At 21.1% G+C, this 16,972-nt stretch overlaps 4 protein-coding genes across 8 annotated transcripts; 1 reads left to right on the forward strand and 3 right to left on the reverse strand.

The window, feature by feature from the left end:
- Window positions 1-27: 27 nt before the first annotated feature.
- Window positions 28-1,259, reverse strand: LOC122712311 (GTPase Era, mitochondrial). Its single transcript, XM_043931851.1, has 3 exons — window positions 1,029-1,259; window positions 517-951; window positions 28-437 (listed from the first exon to the last, which is right to left on the reverse strand). Exons 1-3 carry the CDS (start codon window positions 1,257-1,259, stop codon window positions 69-71), a joined length of 1,035 nt encoding a protein of 344 aa, XP_043787786.1. The 3' UTR covers window positions 28-68.
- An 819-nt stretch (window positions 1,260-2,078) lies between these two features.
- Window positions 2,079-4,705, forward strand: LOC122712289. 2 transcript variants are annotated; one of them, XM_043931812.1, is made up of 5 exons: window positions 2,079-2,184; window positions 2,281-2,583; window positions 2,783-2,987; window positions 3,194-3,389; window positions 3,469-4,705. In XM_043931812.1, exons 2-5 carry the CDS (start codon window positions 2,493-2,495, stop codon window positions 3,751-3,753), a joined length of 777 nt encoding a protein of 258 aa, XP_043787747.1. In that variant the 5' UTR covers window positions 2,079-2,184; window positions 2,281-2,492; the 3' UTR covers window positions 3,754-4,705. The 2 variants fall into 2 exon arrangements, 1 of the variants encoding a protein (XP_043787747.1); XR_006346299.1 differs by lacking the exon at window positions 2,079-2,184 and having other exon boundaries at window positions 2,198-2,583; window positions 3,469-3,854; window positions 3,924-4,705.
- A 1,346-nt stretch (window positions 4,706-6,051) lies between these two features.
- On the reverse strand, window positions 6,052-9,827 carry LOC122712248 (protein HID1). 3 transcript variants are annotated; one of them, XM_043931733.1, is made up of 12 exons: window positions 9,578-9,827; window positions 9,020-9,323; window positions 8,802-8,827; window positions 8,466-8,689; window positions 8,134-8,375; window positions 7,833-8,063; window positions 7,612-7,737; window positions 7,290-7,546; window positions 6,972-7,215; window positions 6,739-6,878; window positions 6,493-6,656; window positions 6,052-6,412 (listed from the first exon to the last, which is right to left on the reverse strand). In XM_043931733.1, the coding sequence occupies exons 1-12, from the start codon at window positions 9,641-9,643 to the stop codon at window positions 6,190-6,192; spliced, it is 2,247 nt and encodes a 748-aa protein (XP_043787668.1). In that variant the 5' UTR covers window positions 9,644-9,827; the 3' UTR covers window positions 6,052-6,189. The 3 variants fall into 3 exon arrangements, with proteins under 3 accessions (XP_043787668.1, XP_043787666.1, XP_043787667.1); XM_043931731.1 differs by having other exon boundaries at window positions 8,802-8,855; window positions 8,964-9,323; window positions 9,578-9,826; XM_043931732.1 differs by having other exon boundaries at window positions 6,790-6,878; window positions 8,802-8,855; window positions 8,964-9,323; window positions 9,578-9,825.
- Window positions 9,828-10,087: 260 nt separating this feature from the next.
- Window positions 10,088-11,847, reverse strand: LOC122712301 (tRNA N(3)-methylcytidine methyltransferase METTL2). Of its 2 annotated transcripts, none has more exons than XM_043931835.1 (6): window positions 11,738-11,847; window positions 11,350-11,502; window positions 10,907-11,221; window positions 10,727-10,840; window positions 10,421-10,593; window positions 10,088-10,330 (listed from the first exon to the last, which is right to left on the reverse strand). In XM_043931835.1, exons 1-6 carry the CDS (start codon window positions 11,845-11,847, stop codon window positions 10,197-10,199), a joined length of 999 nt encoding a protein of 332 aa, XP_043787770.1. In that variant the 3' UTR covers window positions 10,088-10,196. The 2 variants fall into 2 exon arrangements, with proteins under 2 accessions (XP_043787770.1, XP_043787771.1); XM_043931836.1 differs by having other exon boundaries at window positions 11,787-11,832.
- Between the last annotated feature and the right edge of the window lie 5,125 nt (window positions 11,848-16,972).

The following is a 16,972-nucleotide window of genomic DNA, read 5'->3' on the forward strand; positions in this document are numbered from 1 at the left end:
AAATCTTATTTTATAAAATAAAACAATATATAAAAGATAAATAAATATTTTTTGTAAAAATGATTTTATTAATGTAATTGAGATGATTCACTTGTACATTTTACATTTATACGTACAATTACAGTAGTTCTAAATGCATGACGTAATTCCTTTTCTACATCAAATGCTAAGCACTTAATTTTATGAGATTTCATTTTTAATAAAGTTCTTACATATCTTTGTTTAGGACAATCTAATGTTAAAAGAGTATTAATATTGTCATCTCCAAACTCTAAATGGTCAATTATTATTTTCACTTTATATGGCATTTCATATGGAAGTATATTCAATAACTTAGCCCTAACTGTTTGTTCTATTATAGTTTTAGTTGATTGATCAGTATAAAATTCCTCCTTATACTTCCAATTTTTTACTTTAGCTATATCAAGCAGATAAATCTAAAAATATTTAAATACATGCATGTATATATTTAATCATTAATAATTACATTATTATTGTAATATATTTATATATTACCCTTAAATCATCCACTCCATCTCCACTTAATGCAGATATCATAAAAATATCATCAAATTTTGGATAATTATCATTATTTGTTAACATTCTTGTAAGGTCTAATAATACTTTTTTTTTTTTTAATTTATCTATTTTATTAAAAATCATCAATAATGGTTTATCTTCCACTTTATTTTTTATATAATTAAGAATAAAATCGTCCAATTTATATCTAGTATATACATTAGTTACATCTTGTATTATTCCAATAACATCTGCATCAGTGATGGCATTTTTAGGATCTTCACTAAATGTTTTTAATAATTTGTAAGTTTTAATTTCTTTAGACATTACTAATCCTGGAGTATCCATGAATATAATTTGTGTATTTCCCTCAGTATATATTGCTTCTGCTTTGTGCATTGTGGTATGTACTTTTGAAGATGTTGGACATATCTTCATCAAAAATATTTTCTTTTAAAAATTAAACTATTAAAATAATAAATAATTCAAATATAAATTAGAATACATACAGATCTACGTATAAGTTTATTCACTAATGTACTTTTTCCTGCATTTGGTAAACCCAGAATTGCAACTTTCAACAATTTTTTATTCTCCTGATATAATTCTGATTTATGATTTAATTTTGAAGTAATATTTTCTTGATTATTGGTATTCGAAATACCAGAGAAGAAAAAAAATCGTTTTAAAAAATATAATTCAGATTGAAATACGTATTGTTTAATCTTAAATTTTATCATTTTAATAAAATTATAAATTTGTTATACATTAAAATATTAAAATTACAAAAAAACAAATAGGTTAGACCTTAACGTGCATATAAATTCTTTTTGTTTTTAATAATAAACTAAAATTAATTTATCAGAATTATTTATAAATATTTAAATATCATTTTTTCGTGATAAAGTGTATATATATATAATATACAACAATTTAAGTATAATTGAGAAATAACATAATTCAAAAACACATTTATAAATTATACGTAGTTTATAATACATATAGTTCATTTCAGCCATTTGATTTTAAAATCATATAGATATATATGTGTATATATATAATTTTAAATTTTTTACATCATCTTAAACTTAACAATATTTTTTCTAGTCATCAAAAGTTTAACATTATGATAAATAGAAAGATATTAAAAATTTTTAAAAATTGATCTAAATAATTTTTGTAATAAATAAATTAATTTAATAAATAAATCTTAATAAATAATGTAAATAAATATAAAATATATAAATATTTAAAATGATAATGAATAATGTTTATATTTAAAATATTTAAAAAAAATTTTCATTTTTTTCAAATAATAAATGTATTGAATAAGATAAATATATTATATACATTTTTTAAATATATAAAATTTTTACGAAATAATTAAATATTATAAAATAAAATAGTTAAATATTATTTAAAAATAATTAAATATTATAAAAAAAAATGAAATTAAAAAATAAGATAATGATTTATAAATCTATAAAGAAAAATACAATTTATTTTTAAACATTTAATTTCATTTTGAAAAATTAATTTTGTCCATATTTTTATTTATGTGTTAAATATTTCATAAATACGTATATATATTTCGTTAGTGTTGGTATACCTGATTTTAAATTGATAATGATAAAAATTCAAGCTGCAGTTTGATCGGGTATTGACGTATGTATTCGAATACATGTTATCATTTTATTTCGAATTTGCTTACAATGTTTTTTAATGCAATTAAAATTATATAAAATAAAAATATATTTTTAGAAAAATTAAAAAAATTTTTTTTATAAATAATGAATCTCAGAAATATTATGGTGCGATGCATCGATTTAAAATGTACAAGTAATGGAACTTGAATTAGAAACATCTGCAAGCTCATTGTGAATACATTTATGACACTGATAAAGGAAAGTTTTCTATAATTGATTTTCAAAAAAGTTTGTAATAATGGATCTTTAAAACGATACGAATAGAGCATGCATTTCTGGATTAACAAACCGGCGGGCAGATATTACGGTTTCACTGGCCACCGATGCCCCGCCACACCTTTACCAAAAACACGCTTTAGTAAGAAAATTCAACAAATTTTTAAATTTTTCGATTTTTTAATTCATTTAACAATATTATATTACATTATATCATTTAATAATTTTTTTGAATTTTGATTTAATTATAGTTTTTTTAAATTTAAAACTTTAATATTCATTTAATTGAAAAAAGTAGAAAAATTTTATATGATTTCATTCTACATTTATTATTTTTATAGATCAATGTAGATATAATGCAGATATGAGACAAATGTTTACACCACTTCATCGATTTCAAAATCTGAATACTATGGGAAATATAGCTGGTCCTAGTAACATGAATAATTGCAGAATGCTAAGAACAACAATAAGAACAAATAATGAAAATCAAAACAATTTTCCAGTTGGCTCTACTCAACATTCTCAACTGAACAACATCTCCAAGTAATTAAAGAAAAAAGGTCTACTAAGAGGAATCTGAGGAACATGTTCTTCTTATATACAGGGTGACTCACTTATACATGTCTATCATCAGAAAGTATTTATAAATGATTCGCCCTTCATAATGAATAGTTGTATATAAGTAATGAGTCTTTAAACTATTATAAGAAGAATAACAGTTAAAATATCAAACTTTTGTATGTTTATAGTAATGTAACAACTGCAGGAAATAATCAATTGATATTATCAAATACTACATCAAATGGAACAAATAGAAGTCTTTTAGATTTTTCGGAATTTAATGATGCAGAACTTGCAAGTTATAGATTACGATGTGGTGTTTGGATAACATTTGTACTTGCAGCAGGTTTTGTTGCTGCTGCAAAATTTTATTTTGGAGACAAGGTAGATTGAAATTGAAATTGAAATGTTTTTCATAATTTTTAATTTTTTTTTTTAATTAATATTAAATACTTTTTTCAAGGGTCAAGGTATAGAAATATTTATATTTTGGGGGCTATTAACATTATCATTATTTGCGTGTTTATACTCTATTTTATATTGCCGAAATCAACGTAACAGTCATGAAGAGCATCAAAGTCAAGAAGAACATATTGCGTCTACAACTACAATGCCCAATGAAAATATTAGACCTATTTCTGTAGTAAGACAGAATCCACCACCACCTTACCATATTGCTATTTTGATTCCACCAAGTAATTCATCGGATGAAGCTCCACCACCATCTTATGACAAAGTTATGCGATAAAGTAATATAAAGTTGTATAAAATTCTATCACTATTTTTTCATATATTACATTTTGTAAACATAAATTGATGCTCATAAAAAGTTCGTCTCTAATTATATTAGTAAGTACTTTATTATCGAACTTTTAATTTGCAAATAAAAAACTAAAAAGTTAATATTAATTTTTCTAGGCTAAGTAAACTTTTACATCTGTGATACAAGTATTAATATAACATCTTGATAACATTTGTAATTCAAATAAAATATAGAATTACTTGTAACATCCAGGGCATTATACAATATCTGAATTAAAAAATTAGTATGATGTCCATGATAGTTTATGTCTAATATAATATAATGTATATTTTTCTTTTTTATAAATAAATGCTTATAATTTATTTAAGCAAAAGACAAATATACAAAATGATTATGGTGAAAGAATACATTTCTTTGCTTATAAAAAATTTTTTCATAACATAAAGAAATCATTATACTATGATATAATTATAATTAACATAAAATTAATATACTCATTTATTTATAAAATGAAATTATTATACAATAAAATAAAATTTAAATTTAAAATTATAGAAAAAATAAATATAAAATTATATTTAATGCAGACTGTCCACTCTTTCCACAATTTACCACATGTAAAATGAATTTATAATCTTTTAATATGAATTAAAATAATTAATAAAATATTAATTCTATTGTATAATGATTAATAAAAGTATAAGTTAATTATAATATACGTATTTTATAATATTTGATTATATATTTATACATAATATAAGGTAAGTGTATATATACACGTTAGTACGCGCGCACATACATACATATTTTTCTTGTCGATATTAAAACTGTTTATATACGTAAATGAAAGTTTACATAGTAATTTTGTTTTGTATTTGAAATAAATTTATATAATATATTATTATATAGAATATTATATTTAATATTTATAAGTAATTATAATTTTCAAGCTATAATCTTGCAAATCAAAGTATAGCTTGAATCGAAGAAAATATTAAATTTTTATTTTATTATTTTTTCAATTTGGTTTGTACCAAATTTGTTAAAAATATCAAACTACATTATACTTATCATGTAATAAATAAGAGCAGATGTTTATTTTGTTGTGGTAAAGTGATTACATATTATTTTATTATTAAACTTATATATTAAAAGAAAATTTTAATATAAAAGAATATATTTAAAGAAAATTTTATTATTAAATTTATATATTAAAAGAAAAATATTTCAATCTTAAAATACAAATATTGAGATTGTATAAATGCAATTAATATATAAATATATAGAAATATATTTTAATATATAGAAATATTAAAATACATAAGAAACATTAAAGTTTCTAAATTTTAATATTTCAAAATCATTTTCTTTATATGATTTTTTTTTGTTTGCTATATAAATAAACAAAATATTTTTATAAAAAATCATAGTATTAACAAACTAACTTATTAAATTTTTCAAATTAAAATAAAAGATAAAATTATATGTATTTAAAAAGAAATAATATTAATTTTTTTTTTAAGTATTTTAATTATAAAATAAATTTACCTAATATATTAGATATATCTAGATATTTAATATATGGTTGTTATTTTTAAAATTCTAATAAATAAATATAGTTCATATTATAAGATTAGAAATCTAATAATTTAAATACATAATTAAAATATGTGAAACGAACAAAAAGGAACTCCATTTTCTAATTTTCAAAACATTAAAAATATAAAAAAAAAATTATCAGTGCACTTAAAATTTAATAAATTCATTTGTTACTTTTATATTTTTATATAATTTTAAAGCATAATAAAATAAAAATATTACGAAAACAGATAATATTTGTATTTTAAATAATATATTATGCATAATAGTGTGAATTATCATGTCTTTCAAAATTTTTATTACTATTACACAGATTTACAGACTAATACATTACATTTCATTTATTTTTAATAAATATATTATAAATATTCAGTAATAAAAAATAAACAATTGAGTAATATTCTTTTATTGAAAATATTAAATTGATGAAGGAAAAAAAACTATATCATTGATTAAATATATTTACCAATTTATCAATTTATATATTTATGATTTTGTGATGGCACTTATATAATAACAAGTATTTATATATTTATTAATGAAAATTGAGAATTATAATATGTTATAGTTTTCCATAATTAATATTTGTAAAATCAATTCTATAATTCTGTGTAATAGACTCATAAGAAAGATTATATTTGTGAAAATGTTATTTACTAGTTACTGAAGTGTTAAAATAAATTATCATTGGGAGCAACTTAATAATAATAAATAAATTACTGAGATTTTTTTCTTTATACTAAGAAAATAATATTTCAAGGAAAGATAATATATAAATTTCAATATTAAAGTTAATAATAATTTGCTTAATATTCATTGCATTTAGACTCTTTGGATTTCAAATAACTTTACATCAGTATCATACCATATCGGTGGTTCAACATTTCTTAAATATATAACGCCCCACATATATGTTCTAAACCAAGCAGTTGTTCCTGCATTTGCTTGATATCTTCTAATAAGAATAGGATGCGGTACTGGTAACAAGCCAACTAATGTACCATGTTGTAAAAATTTCAAAATTTCACTTTCATCTGTAAGACCTCTGAAATATTTAATAAGATAAATGTACATTTATAATTTATAATAAAAAAATTAAAAAAAAAAAAGATAAATTATACTTACTTATCAATGCATATTTTTTCAACTTGAGGTACAAGAACTTGAAGTAATCGCATAATAGTTTGTAACGGAAGTTTAGTTTTCCATTGATATACCCATTCGCTAGAAGGAACCCACTGATTTATATTGTTAGAAGAATTATGTTCTGCCACTCTAATACCTCCTTTCTATTTAATTATTAAAACAAAATATAAATAGTTTATGAATATTAAATATATTCATTGATTATTTATACCATTATAATCTTACTGGTATAACAGAGTTTTTAGTAGAATTCATTAAATCTTCTGTAGAGCTTACATTGTTTTGATGATTAGACTTTCCTACATCAATATTTACTGAAGGACTTAATGGATGTGCAGATTCTTTTTCAGTCATTTTTTCAATACCTTTGAAATAATTATCAATTATTCAATATAATATATTGAATAATCAAAAGATATTAATGTCAAATAATGAATAATAAAATATCAGAAATTTACCTGGGGTTTCTAATAAAGTTGCTTTTAAAGTTCCAGGTTCTGCAGGTTGTGCAGGATGTGAACCTTCCATTGCTGTTTCATTAACATTTTCATTAGATGTACTAGCAGGTACATGACGACGTTGTCTTTTACTGAGAGACTTTGCAATTGTATTACAATCACTTGGTAAATTTGCTAATGCGTGAAAGACTTGTCTTTTGCGTATTATAGTATAAACCAAGTTACTATTTCCATCAAATTGATACTAATAATAGCAAAATGAACTTTGTTAATTTTCATTTTATTTTAAATTTAAAAATCTTTTTCTATAAAAATTACCTGAATAATATTGTTAAAAATTTCTAAAAGAAAAAATACTAAATGATGATTAGTAGGTGCTGAAAATAAAAACCATGGAGTGCTAAATGCTTCAAGCAAATGTAATAGCTTAGTACTAGCCACCATTGATAGTGTTTTAAGATATGGAGATACATTGACTAGAATTGTTAGTAAACAATCGAATAATGGCTGTAATCTTTGGTGTCCAGTTGTAATTATCTTGTGAAAAACAGTGACTAGCAAATCAGCATGAGTACCTGTAAGTATTTAATAATTAAAAAAATATCACATTGATAAATAGAATGTATTAATATTATAATACCTGTAAAAACAGGAATATCCATAGGTACTGTAGCTGTATATGGTTTATTCAATCTAACGCCGAAATTACGTTCTCCACTTAATAAAAGTAAAATAAATACACCGATATGCATTAATCCGACACGAGCTGCAAAATTATATTTAATTATTATATGTAATAAAAGTATTTATTTAAATTTTATCAATTTGTTCAAGATTATAATTATTTAATTCATCATTTACATTGATCGGCACGCGAATCATTTAAATGATACAATATAGGTACTAATACTTCAAGAACATCTGAACTTTTTAGTACATAATATAAAAATTTCTTGTTATAATCACACATTTTCCAAAAAAATACCAATAATTCTTGGTGAAAATGTACTTTTTTAGTTGAATTTGGTAAATATGTCTGCATTAATGGATTATTTAATAATCTCGTAATACCTTTCAATACAAACTGAAAATCTGAAAATTTAAAAATAATAATTTATCTGATTATTTGTTCAAAAAACATATAATTAAATATAAATTTTACCTTCATCTCGATGAATTCGACTTAAATAATTAATGAATAAATTATCTCCAATATTTCCTTCTTCTAATGAAGTACTACCACTGGTATCATGATCTAATGTTACTATAAGAATTTGTAATGCAACATCAACTAATGGTTCTAACGAATCAGTAAATAATAAATGATTGTATGGCACTCCAAGTCCAACAGGATCATATGCACATACTGTATTCAATAATGATGTAAACATAGGCAAAGCATGTCTGTATTAAATATGAACATTTTAAACTAATTATTTTTATATTTTGTTATACACTAATAATAAATTTATATTAAAAAACATTTTAATTTACCTATTTTCAGAACTAGTTAAGTGTTGAATCCATTTGTTTGGAGTAACTGATAAATCCAGAGGAGGATTGTACATGGTTTCACTGAAGCAAGTTAATAATAACTTTAGTAACTCTGTTCTATTTGAATCTAAAATTGGATATCTAGGAGGTGAATGGGCAAATCCTACACCAGCTTCCCAGATATATTCACAACTATCTATAGATTGTAATTCTTCTGCTTTATCCTAAAAAAATTCCAAAAACATTTTAATAATTACTAATATAATATTCTAAAAATTCTAATAATATAATTTATATATATATTATAATTTTATATAAATATAAAAAAATACTTACAGGACCAGACTTTTTATTTGCAGCTACTGTAAAATCAGGACAAAATAAGAGATCCTAAAGTAGAAATATAAATATAATTATAATTATAAATATAAAGTAGAAATATAAATATAATTATAATATATTCTAATATTTTTTATTATTTTCAAAAATATATCTTACACAAAGAGCATTAAGTAAAGAATGAGCTAAAGGTACACTTTCTTCATCTTCTTTACCAGGTAAACTAGACCAAAAGAATCCCTTCCAATCAGCATCCTCAAAAATATAAGGTAATAATCTTGTTAATAAACGACAACAGTTTAAAACAGTTTGTTGTTCTCTTTGTGTTCTGCAACTGTTATCAACTGCTTTCACTAATTTCTCCACTGCTTTATAACATAATGTGGCTAAATTTGAAGGGGCTTCTTCTCTTAATATACGAATTTCAGGTGCAGGAATTAAAGTAAAAATATCTTGTACATTAGTGACATTTTCAGACCAAAATTGATCCCAGAAATTATCATCTGAAGCGTCGATCACCTACAATTACGAAAGAAAAAAATATATTTTTTAACCTATAGTGGCAAATTATAATTTATTAAGCAATTTTTATTAAATTAAAAAAAATATAAAGTAAAATAATAATATTTTATAAAAAAAATATAAATATTATATATCTATTTAAATATCTTTTATTGATTTAAACAATGCAAAAATTATATATATTTGGAATTGATTTAAAATGTCAAACATATCATATGCTATTGAACAAAATGATAAATAACAATTTTCACCTGCGTTTTTGATGTCAGTTGTACAACTGCTTTTCGAAAATTTAATTTTGTGTCAGCATTTCCCATGTTTTTCTATATTTTTTATAAATTTAAAGTAAATAGTTTAGTGATGAATCATAAAAATGACTTATTTCTCTTTAAACTAAGACGATTACGGTCGCTGCCATATTTATGCCTTAAAACAATGTTGCCAATATAAATTTTTTTTTTTGAATTATAATTTTTTTCTTCTATAGTAATATATATTATAAATAATATAGATGGATATATATTTGTATTATCAAATTATAAATATATTATACAAATAAGTAATACTTTTTTTTGAATAAAGATTTTATTAAATTTGAATACTTACAAATTACAAATTGCTTATATTTTAATGTTTTAAGATTCTAATAACTTATCTTATAGATAAAAATTTAAATATTTTATTTTGATATATTTCATAATTATTCTTTTGTAATTGTAATTGTAATTCTTGTAATTTTTTTGATTTGTAATTGTAATATATCTTTAATTAAATGTTTTTATATATTCTTTAATATTTTAAAAAAGAATATTTAAAAAAAAATGAAATAGTTATATCAATTATTATATCAATTATTATAGCAATTTTCATTTATTTTCTATACTTTCCTTGAATCCATACTCTATACATTTTAAGTTGTTTTCCTCTATTAATTTGTAATCTTCTATCTACAAGATTTTGTTCTTCTATAAAACCACAACTTGTAAATAATATCCTAATTTCTTCTGTAAATAAATATTTTATTTATTTATTATTTTATTTATTACTTTTATATATTATTTATTAAATATCTAATTTAATATTAAATTAAATACCTTGTGTAAAAAAATACACTCTAGTTCCATCTCCTCGAACATAAAAATTGTTTGCAAGGCAACTACCTTTTTTAAATCTTAATTGAGCTAAATCATATCTTCCATAATCTCGAAATAAAACTAATCCACCTGATTTTAAATATTTGTGGACTTGTTCTATAATGTGTTTCATTCTGCAGAAATAAATTATAATTCATATATATAATTGTTATATAATGCTATATAATTATATAAATGTTAATTTTTTTTAATTATAAAGTTTTAATTATAAAAATATATATACTTGATAATAATAAATATATTTACTTTTCAGGATTAATAGCTGAAAGAACAAATATCAGCACAATAATATCTAAACTTTCTGGTTCAAAAGGAGTTTGCCATTTTTCTTGTGTTACATCAAGAATAAATGCTTTACATCTTTAAAATAAATAATGTCATTTAATATTGTTATAATGTGTTATTTAAAATGTTATAAGATTATACCTCGATGTGTCATAAGCAGAATTCTGTTTCAATATATCTAATGCTTTTGCAGAAAAGTCACAGCAATATACAAATAAGTTTGCATCTGTGTTATACAAAAGTATTGGAAATACTGTATTTCCTACTCCACAACCAATTTCCAAAATTTTATTTCCATTTTTATTAGGTAAATCAAGGATATTTTCATAAGTTTCTTGACCATTTTTTTTTATGTTTTCATTTTTAAATCTTAGAGGTTGTTTAATATTTTGTTTTACAATATCAACAGCTAATTCAGGAAATTCTGTAAATAACCAATGTCTATCTTTGAAAAATCTGTAACATTAAAAATGAAAATTTTTTTTCATAATTATTAAAAAAAAAAAAAAAAAAAAAAGAAATTATTAAAAATTATTATATTTATTTCATAATTTAAAGAAATTATTAATAATTGATCTATGTACTTATTTTCATGTATTCCATAAAACTTATCCCAATATTTATAAGCCTCATGTTCATATTCCCAAATTTTTTTATCTGACATAGTTATGCTTGAGTTTTCATTTACTTTTTGTTTTGCTAAATTTTGCTGTTCTTCATCCCATATAATATTATCCCTTTAAATAATAATTTAAATAATAGAAATTATATATAATAAACGAAAATAAGTTTAAGTTTAACAATTAATTATATTAATTATAATTAATGATTAATGATTATATTAATTATGATTAATTTTTATACAACAATTTTATTTAAAAGTATTTTATAGGTTATACTTATAAAACTTTAATATTACAAATTAAATACTAAACAATAATATATAAATATATATATTAAATAATAATATACCATGCATTATGTTGAAATACATTGTTATTGTTAGAAAGAGTTCTGTTACCAAATTGTGGTCTTTTGTTATTTGATTCATTCTGTTGAAGTTTTGGTATATCTTCTTCCATCTTTGTACCACGTGTTTTCTATAACATCTTATATAAATATATGTTTAAGTATATATATATATATATATTAAGTAAACATGTAAGTATGTTTATATATAAATATGTTATTTCCTATTAAAAAATTTTACATCAAATGAAAAAATTGATAAAATATAATATAAAATAATATACATAAGATAAGTTGCTAAATAACAATCCTTTTATTATAATAAAATATTATATAAAATTATATGAAACAGAGTAATATATAATAGATTTTATAAAAGAATGTCATTATTTTTATAATATTTTATTTTAACTATTTAAAAATACTTTTTTTTAAATTACAANAGATATAGGTTGAGGGCATGTGGTATGCGGAAACAGGATGGGTGTGACGCAAAGGGTGCAAGTTAAGGGTGATATGTTGCATCATTAGATTGGTACTTCAAAGATGAACGAAATTATAGATATTATTATTAATTTACAGTTTTCTCAAAATTAATATTATCTTGATAATATAATATTATTTATAAAAATTGTATACTGTAAAACTGTATTAGTATATATTAGTTATTGAGTATTTTTAATATAAATGTATATATCAAATAATGATATACAAATATTAATTAATATTAAAACAATACGATTTTGTATAGAATTTAATATATTGAATACATCTTTCATTATTGTTATTAATAAAAAATAGTTTATTAAAATTAAAGAAAAAGATAATTAATTTTAGAAATATATATTATTATTTTATTATTTTATTCATTATAAAGATATCTTATTTGATATAGTAAATTATATAATAATTTATATAATTTATTATAATAATTACAATGTTCAAAACAACATATTCCAACAGTTTCATTGTGTATTAAAATAAATTTTAATTGAAAAATTATTAAAAATTATCGATTTAGATTCTTTAAAAAATATTAATTCACGACATTTTATGTGGCATTAAATAATAATATTGTATAATAGTAATAATATTACTAAATGTTAAAAGATTTTTCCGTTATTGCATGGTGTTTCATAGTTCGTCGTGGGTGGCTACCGTGATATCCTAATCCTAGCAAGTCCCTAGGGGTGAGATCGATACATTCATTTCTCTTTTCCTTATGTTTTCACAGGGGTTAGTATTCATCGATTTCGGAATTGGAAGAAAACTTAAGAAAAGTGAAATTAAAAATTTTTTGTAATAGATTTTTTTATATCAAATACGAAAAAATAAAAATATAAGACAATAAATAAATATTTATATTATTAACACAAAGATATATTTTAATAAAGTATTCATAAAAAATATTTTCAATTTTTATGTTTAAAATATATAAAAATTAAAATAATATATAAAATAAAAATAAAAAAATAATATAATATATTTTGTATATTGTAATAATCATAAATGTTTAACTAAATATACTATTATTAATATTATCATTGTAATTAAAATAAAATAAAATATAATTAAAAATAATTTTCGAAACATTATTATAAAGAATAAGAATATTATTATTTGAAAATTATATGTTTTTTTAATAATAAATTTCTAGAAAATAAAAAGAAAAAAAAATTGTGTTGATAAAAGCATGAATAAAAAATATAACAAAAAAAATATAACAAGAAGATTAAAAGCAAAGATCGAATACAGAGAATTAAAAATGAAAAAAGACAAATAAAAACAATAAAATAATTTCTAGATTTCTTGAAGATGAAGATTTAAATTATTATAAAAGATTTATATAAAGATTGTTTTATATATTTTATATAAAGATTAGTAAAATCTTATTAAATGAATATTAAAATCATCATTCACAAAAGTTTTTTTAACTTTTCTACATATGATACTTAAATACAAAATCAATTTTAATTTTCCATTATTATATTATTATTAAAATTCAAAAAGAGAAAAGAGAAAAAAAAATTAAGTGACAAAAGATAGAAATCTAAGATAGACATCTAATAAATTTAATTATCAATTAAATTCAAAAGCATTGATTACTGTTGAGAAATTTGTAGAAAAGAAGGATTTTCGTGTTGAGAAATGCATATATATATATACATGTATCGAAATAGAAAAGAATATAGAAAAAAAATGAAAGACACGAAAAAGAAAAAGAAGACGACTAAAAAAAGATAAAAATGAAGATAGGGCAGGGAGAAATGCAGAGATTGGACAAAGAAGCAGGAAAAAGAGAAAGAGAAAAGAAGATAGAAAATATGAGAGGGAAAGAAAGAAGAGTGAGTAGAGAACTCTGCGCGCCGCAGCGCTACGGGGTGGTTGCCCTCGTCTGCGCTTTGTGGGAAATGCCCGCTCAATAACGCGTAGAACCTCGTCTGCCCCTTCTCACCCTCGGAGACATCACAGCAAGGGCCACTGCCCCAAAAGGCATGGCCAACCCTTATCCTATCTCTCTCTCCTATCCATAAGATATTTTTTGAATTTTTTTTGTTCTTGTTCTATTCTTTCTTCTCTTCCTTTGAGCGTCTAATATAATAAAAATGTCCTTTATCCTTACATATTATTGTCGAGAAAATAAGATGAATTAATAAACATCATTGCATCAAATTGTAGATCAAATGTATACATTATATTTGTTTCTTTAAATTAATCATTATATAAAATAAAATGATCATTAATACAAAATGAAACTTATGAAAGAGAAAAAGAATAAAATCTAAGGAATGAAAATTTTATTTTAAGGAATTAAGATTACAGATAATTCAAAAATCATTATTAATATTATATATAGTATTACATTACAAATATAATACTAATATATTAATATATATATATATAAATATATATATATATATATATATTATAATATTATGTTCATTCTTTATTAATAAATAAATACTATTTTTTTCATACATAATTTAAAAATTTTTTTAATGTTTGCTTGTCTCGTCATAAATAATATAAATTAAAGTAATAAAATTGTTTAAAATTTAAATTGATAATTTAATGATAAATAAAAATCAATTACTTTTAATATGAAATACTAAAAAAATACAGAATATAAAAAATACAAGAATATAAAAAGATGATTCTTTTTATTATGTTATTTTTTTAAAATTTATTTTAGAATGATTTTTTATGTACATTGATAAATAGAACAGATGTAAAGATATTTAATTGCATTTTTGCATTTTAATTTTTTGAGAGAAAGTGGTCGATATCTATCCAGTATTCCGAGTTATTTCACCCTCGTTCTAGGTATGGTGGAACCCCCAAAGATCGTTCGGGCAATGACCTCGAGATTATATATTCTGCTACTATAGGATGGTACAGGGTTATTTTCCCTGAATTTGTTCACGGCCTATATTTTTTATCAAATTATATTAAAATGTTATATTAAAAAAACTGAAATATTTGTTAAAAAAAATAAAAAAAATAATAAAATAAAATTGATCATAAAATAAAAAATATACATTAATAAAAACAAAAAGAAATTAAGAAATTTTTTTTTGGAGTTATTTAAGAATAAATATTGATATTATTTTTAAGAAATAAAAAATATTGAATTTAAACAATTCATTCCAATATTAATTTTTGTGTTTTACAAAAAATATAAAAAAGACCATATCATTTATCGAATTATTTGATAATTCTTTTCATAAAAGATTGTCATGAGTAATAATTTCATATCAAAGAAAACAAATTAGTATCAGTTATAGTTTTCGTGGCGGATGGCATTTATAAGTCATGTTTGCTATATTCACCATCTACCGGATCAATAAATACTCTTCTTGTTTCATAGGAACTATTTCCTTCTGTCCAAACTCTATGTATTATGATAATATCTGACATTTACAACAATGTATAATTATATTAATGCATTCTAATAAAATACAATATGACATTCTAAATATCAGAAAATAATATCCTTTTTTTCAAGAATTAATAAATGCAATAAATTTGTTTAAAGTATAAATATTTGTTTAAAATGAAAATAATAGAAATAAATTTAAATGAATTTATATATTAAATGCAGTTTGCAAATGAATTCAGAAATGATAAAAATTTAAGATCTTAAATAGTAAATTATATCTTGCAATATCTCGTAATTCGTAGTTAACAAATTTAAATCTAATAATAAGTTCATTTTTAAAGCGAAAATAAATTTTAAATTCTATAAGAACTTTTAATTTTCATTTTTTCATTTTAGTCTATTTTATTTTCAAATTATTCGAATGATCAACTTATATAGAAATCAAAAAATGATATTTCCCATTTTTCTTATTTCTTTTAATGATATCGATTGTATTTATATCTGAAAGAAATTTATTGCTCTTATCAAAGAGATATTAATAGGAATAAATGGTTAAGGGATTCAACGATCGATATGTTCATTACATATCACTTTATGAATAAGAATTTTTGAGATATATTAGAAAAAAGTCCAGAGAAAACAAAAACTATCTATACTTTGGTCGGAATAAGTTGGATTTTACAGCATGCGTGCAAATAGATGCGTAGATACCGACTGCTCGTATCTATTTATAACGGCGACGGATCGCGAGGCAATTGACCGCGTGGCCTTGACTTCCTGTTGACCCAAGTGCCCCTAGGGAATTTTAGCGTACATCGTGGAATTTCTTACCACAATATTCGAGCATCTTGTCTAACCATCTTTTTCAATACTATATTCCATATATAGTATTTGCAAAGATATATTAAATAAATATATAATATTCATGTTTAAAATTACTAACTAATATTTGAATGTATCTTATAAACTACTTAAAAAAAAGAAAATTAAAAATAATCTATTTATCTATTATTTATTAATCAATAAATGATATTGATGATTGATCGAATGCAATATCTATATAGAAACGAAAACTTTTATTTGATATTTATACGGTCTTTAATAAGTATTATTTTCAATCTTTGAAATGTAATCAATAATATAATAGATATAATAGAACATGTTTATAGCATTATATAGCATAGCATCTATAACAATGAATTAAAGAATTAATATTAACATGAAAAATATAAATTCTGTCCAAAAAACGATTCTATACAAAATTTCTTCTAAAATATCTTTAACATATTTATCTTGCAGAATAAAATTATCATAGAGAATGTAAACGAAAGTGTTTACAAGTTTCTTTCTTTCTATAC

This window comes from Apis laboriosa, unplaced genomic scaffold (genome assembly GCF_014066325.1).
Source record: "Apis laboriosa isolate Shangri-la unplaced genomic scaffold, ASM1406632v1 scaffold1_cov151, whole genome shotgun sequence".
In the NCBI taxonomy this organism is placed as follows: Eukaryota; Metazoa; Arthropoda; class Insecta; order Hymenoptera; family Apidae; genus Apis; species Apis laboriosa.